This window comes from Pistacia vera, unplaced genomic scaffold (assembly GCF_008641045.1).
Source record: "Pistacia vera cultivar Batoury unplaced genomic scaffold, PisVer_v2 Contig407, whole genome shotgun sequence".
Lineage (NCBI taxonomy): Eukaryota > Viridiplantae > Streptophyta > Magnoliopsida > Sapindales > Anacardiaceae > Pistacia > Pistacia vera.
The window spans coordinates 486,832-491,618 of record NW_022196232.1 but is presented as its reverse complement, the minus strand read 5'-3'; the positions used below and the strand labels follow the sequence as shown (position 1 = coordinate 491,618).

Sequence of the window (4,787 nt, the reverse complement as noted above, 5' to 3'; positions counted from 1 at the left end):
ATGTGCAAAACATTGACCAAGGGGTAATGAAAGTCAAAATCTCAACTTTAACATTATGTGAGACCCTGAGTTTTTTTTAAGAATAAAATCTCAAAGAATACCCTTTTACTCTATTCGTTTCTTGAAAACTTCATTTTGATTGCTATCTTAGAGTGTTACCAAAGGATTAAGATAAATTCAATATGTTGGGACATTTCTAGAAAAGCAAGTTAATAAAAGTTGCAAGAATCGAGAAAAGAGGAAAGTATGATTTTGAATTATCACATTATAACACGTGTATCATTGGTCGACCATTTGTTTTACTTTTATGTAAAGATAGAACTAATTTGAATACAACGGATATTTTTTTGTAAATGAGATTGTTAGAAAAATGTGATAAGTAATCTAGGGTATTGCATACAAAACAACCTAAGTTTCACAATTCGAGAAGTTTATATTCCTAACAGATATATGACTAACGTGCTCTCGAAGTATGCATGGTCACACGGCATATTTACTAAGGTAGAACCTTAAAGAAGCATAGAGAGAGATAGTCTCATCATGTGTGAGTGGAGATATTGGATAAGGGTACACCCATGATGGGTTACCCCAGCACGTGTATGAAATGAAACTGCCAAATGCAGTTTCTCTGTAACCGCTACATATAAAAGAAAAATTTCTTTCTTTTACATGAACATTGCACCTCAAAAACGCAAAAGAAATACGCTCTCTCTCTCTCTCTAGAATTTGGAAAACAGAAATACGATTTGTGGTTTTTCTTCCAGATACTTTGTTGCTTCGAATAAGGAAATGAGATATTATGCTGTGCTAATTCATTGGTTCATTTATGTACAAATGTGATTACAATGGTGACTATGATCTTGATAATGTTAGGATATATGTTTCTATGTTATTGTTTTCCAACAGTTATGTAAGACCAGCTCCATATAACAAAATATTTCAAGTTCTTTTTCGTTTTCTTCTGTAAGATAGAACTCAGATCTGAATCATTCATTTCATGGGAAAAATAAACCAATTGTTATGGAATATAATAAACAAGAGAGTAGGTAGCAAGCAAAATAGTATGCATACACATAGGAACTAAATAATATTTTCAATATGCAATCGCCAGCATCAACTTCTTTTATTTATTTTTTCTGTAACTAGCTCAGTAAAAAGCTAACTAGTCTCAAAACATAAAACAACTAAAACATTTCTCACGATAGCGCAAAATTGATCCAAAGGCTATCCAAGAAATGAAAATGGATAACCCTCCACCTCCTGCTGATAAGTAAAGGACTTATTCCACCCAGAAACCCACCATAACCAAGTGCCATGCCTACATAGAACCAGTCAACTTCATGTTCATTACCATCATCTTTCCTCCTCCACTATCATGGTCCGACGTTGGAATAGTTGCTGCAGTTCTTGATAAGTGGCGGTCCACAAAGTTCATTGCCTGTGAAGAAGATGCCTCAAGGGATTGTAACTGAGTGGACAAAGGAATTTTCCAACTAAGTTATTGTGGATAATCAAGGAGCTCAAGAAGACATACTTGAAATGCCTTGTGGAATTTTACCAACAACTATTTCCAGAAAAATCAACACACTCCAACGATAGCATAACACCGATATTCTCAGGAATTCTACCGGTAAAATGTTATGTACAAATTCAATAATTTCAGTGCTCCAAGATTTGTCAATCTACCGGAATCTCTCCTGAGAAATTATTATTGGAAAGATCTATAGCTCTTACCAAGTTAAGAATTGTGCTATACTCGAATATCCTCCCTTTCATCACAAGTGACGCATCCTCAAGAAAATCCTCGGGAAAAAATACGCATCTGACGAATAGTCAATATGTTTCATCCACCTGTACAGAATGATTCTGAGTAGTCATGGCACTGAAATTCCCGATACACCTTGGTAGATTCCCCAAAAATTGTTATTCGCAAGGTCTACGATTTGTAGAGAGTGAGCAAAGTTCCACCGGTAAAAGTCAATAAACTTATTTGAATGAAGGTTGAGAAATTTCATTCTTGAAAAGCTTTCACCTTCCCCGCTGGAATGTTTCCAGTAAACTCATTTTACTTGCGTCAAAGGCTTGTAACTCTGTACAATTTTTAATTGCACACGATGGTCCAGAGAGCTTGTTGTTGCGAAGGTGTAGTGATTGAAGAAAACTTAAGTTCCAATGGTGGTTGGAAGATTACCAGTAAATTTGTTGTAATTCTAATTTCAGCACAATTAAGTTTTGCCAATTCCCAAACAATCTGGTAATTCTCCGTGGAAGAAGTTTTTGCTAAGGATGAGAATTTGCATCAATCTCTTTGCCTCATTCATCTTGTAACACAAGAAGTGAGAAATTGATCCTGACAAACTGTTGTTGGAAAGGTTGAGTTCATGCATGTTGAAGGGTGTGAGAGGCAATGGACCTGATAAATTATTTGAGCTTAAGTCCAGTGACTCAAGTTTTGATGACTCCATTAGATTTGGAATCTTTCCATATATTTGGTTGTGAGAGAGATTCAGGTAAACAATTTGGAAAGGGGCTTTAAATAAATAAGCAGGAAGAGTATCTAAAATACTTGAGTTGGATATATCTAGAACAAGTAAATGCTTTTGTGAATGAAGCCAGGATGGAAATTGAGACCCCAAATGATACGACCTCAATAGCAAAATTTGAAGTTTAAAAGGCGGGATCCACTCAGCAGTGTTTTTGAACATTAGAGAACTTCCAGATGCACCAAAATATATCAATTTTGTGAGACCGGAAAAGTGCACTTCAGAAAGAGTTCCATTCAATTTGTTTCCTGAAAGCACTAGAACTCGCAATGAGGAAAGCTCTCCCAAAGATGATGGAAAAGGACCAGAAATAGAGTTGTTAAAAAGATTAAGAAATTCTAAATTTTTAAATTGTCCGAGTTGATTTGTCAAATGACCAAAAAGATTACTGCTAGCCAAATCCAGAGACTCTAATCCTGCCGAAACACATTTTGAGAAAATCTCTAAGACTTCAGATATGTCTTGATTCAAATTCATCGATGACATAGAGATTGACCGTACGTTGCAAAATCTTCTAAAAGATGTCGGGATTCCCCCTTCAAGATTACTAGATGAGAGATCAAGTGTTTTGAGAAAACTCAAGTTTCGTACAGCACTAGAAATCGTTCCTTGCCAGTGGTTGCCACCAAGGGAAAGGTCTTCCAGACGGCTAAGTTTGTACAACCAGTTTGGTACTGATGAATTGAAATCATTGAAACCTAAATCAAGATACTTAAGAGATGTCAAGTTTTGAAGTCCATCAGGTATTGTACCTTGAAAATTATTACTACTCAAATCAAGGAAGGTTAAAGATGAAAAATTCACAAAAGACAACGGAGGAAAGCGATGAAGACCACAAAATGACAAACGTAAAAACTGTAAAGAAGGAAGTGCATTTATCACCAGACGCTCTTTTGAGGCTTTACTTATGTTGACGTTGCTCAAATCAAGCTTCTTTAACAAAGAAAGACCGGACAACCAAGAAAAATTCTCAACATATAATGACTGGAAATCATTATTACGACCGAGATCAAGATATTGCAGATTAGATAAATTTCCAAGTTGGTGAGGAATCATACCCTGGAATCTATTTGAAGAGAGATTAAGGTATCTTAGACTACCCATAGAACCAAGAAATTCAGGAATTTGAATTTCTTCAAAATTATTAGCGCTTAAGTCCAAGTAAGTCAAATGCTTTAAATTAAGCAAAGAGGGATTTATCTTACCACCAAACCTTGACCTTTGCCCATCTATTTGAGCAGACAAATCAAATGTTATTAAAAAGAACGCTGCCTGTGAAGGTGTAAGGTGGAGCACAAGGACGTTGCCTGTGAAGTTGTTGCAGACAACGCCATGCCATGTACAACAATCTCCATCACCATTCCAAGATGCAAGTCGGTTGGAAGGATCTTCAAGATCTTGCTTGAACCTTAAAAGTGCTTCTCTCTCACTTTGAATACAACCCATGTAAGAGCTTCCATTGCAGAAGCTAATATTGATGGCTGTTATTGCAAGTAACTCAAGCCAAAGAAATGCAACAACGGTCATGATTGTGGTTTTGAAGGCTTAAGATGTGCACGACATAATTTATCAATAGGTTAGTATTTATAGGCTTGTTCCACCATCAAGACTTTCATTTGATGTGATGTAAATGTCAGTGTGAAATCAATTTATGGTCAATTACCCAAGAATCCAATTTAAAGAATTTGTAAATAATTTAATTCCACGCGATAACTGAAGAATAAAGAAAGTTTATGGTGTCTCACCGGTATTGTTGCTGAAAATTGAAATACCACAAATTCATACATGTGTAAAGGGGTTTTTTCTTGACCTCCTTGAGGTTTAATTAAATAACAAAAGTTCCCCTAGCATTAAATTAATAGATATTTACCTAATTACCCATTTACCATTTATTTTATTATTGAAAAATTAACGGTGAAGAATTTCTATGTCAAGTGATATTTTAAATTTTTTTCTAACAAAGAACATCTAGTTTGGAAAAGTAACAAATGGTCTAATCGACATCTCATTAAGTATTAATTTAGGATACGAAGATTTGGATCTTGAGATGCTCTGATTCTATTCTCTTTTACATTTTAGTTTTATTTTACGTGTATTAATTATTCCACACTCAAGTTTTTCTCTACTAAAAGAATAAAAATTTCCAAAACACTTTAACTAGTTATCAACTCATCATGTCATCCAAAATTTTCAAGAGCAATCAATATGTTTTGAAGTCAAGAAAAGAATTTGCACTAACACATG

The 4,787-nt window shown here is 34.9% G+C and overlaps 1 protein-coding gene across 1 annotated transcript; it reads right to left on the bottom strand.

Annotated features, from left to right (window-relative positions):
• Positions 1 to 2,225: 2,225 nt before the first annotated feature.
• Positions 2,226 to 4,070, bottom strand: LOC116142338 (receptor-like protein EIX1). Its single transcript, XM_031427767.1, has one exon. It carries the CDS (start codon positions 4,068 to 4,070, stop codon positions 2,226 to 2,228), a length of 1,845 nt encoding a protein of 614 aa, XP_031283627.1.
• Between the last annotated feature and the right edge of the window lie 717 nt (positions 4,071 to 4,787).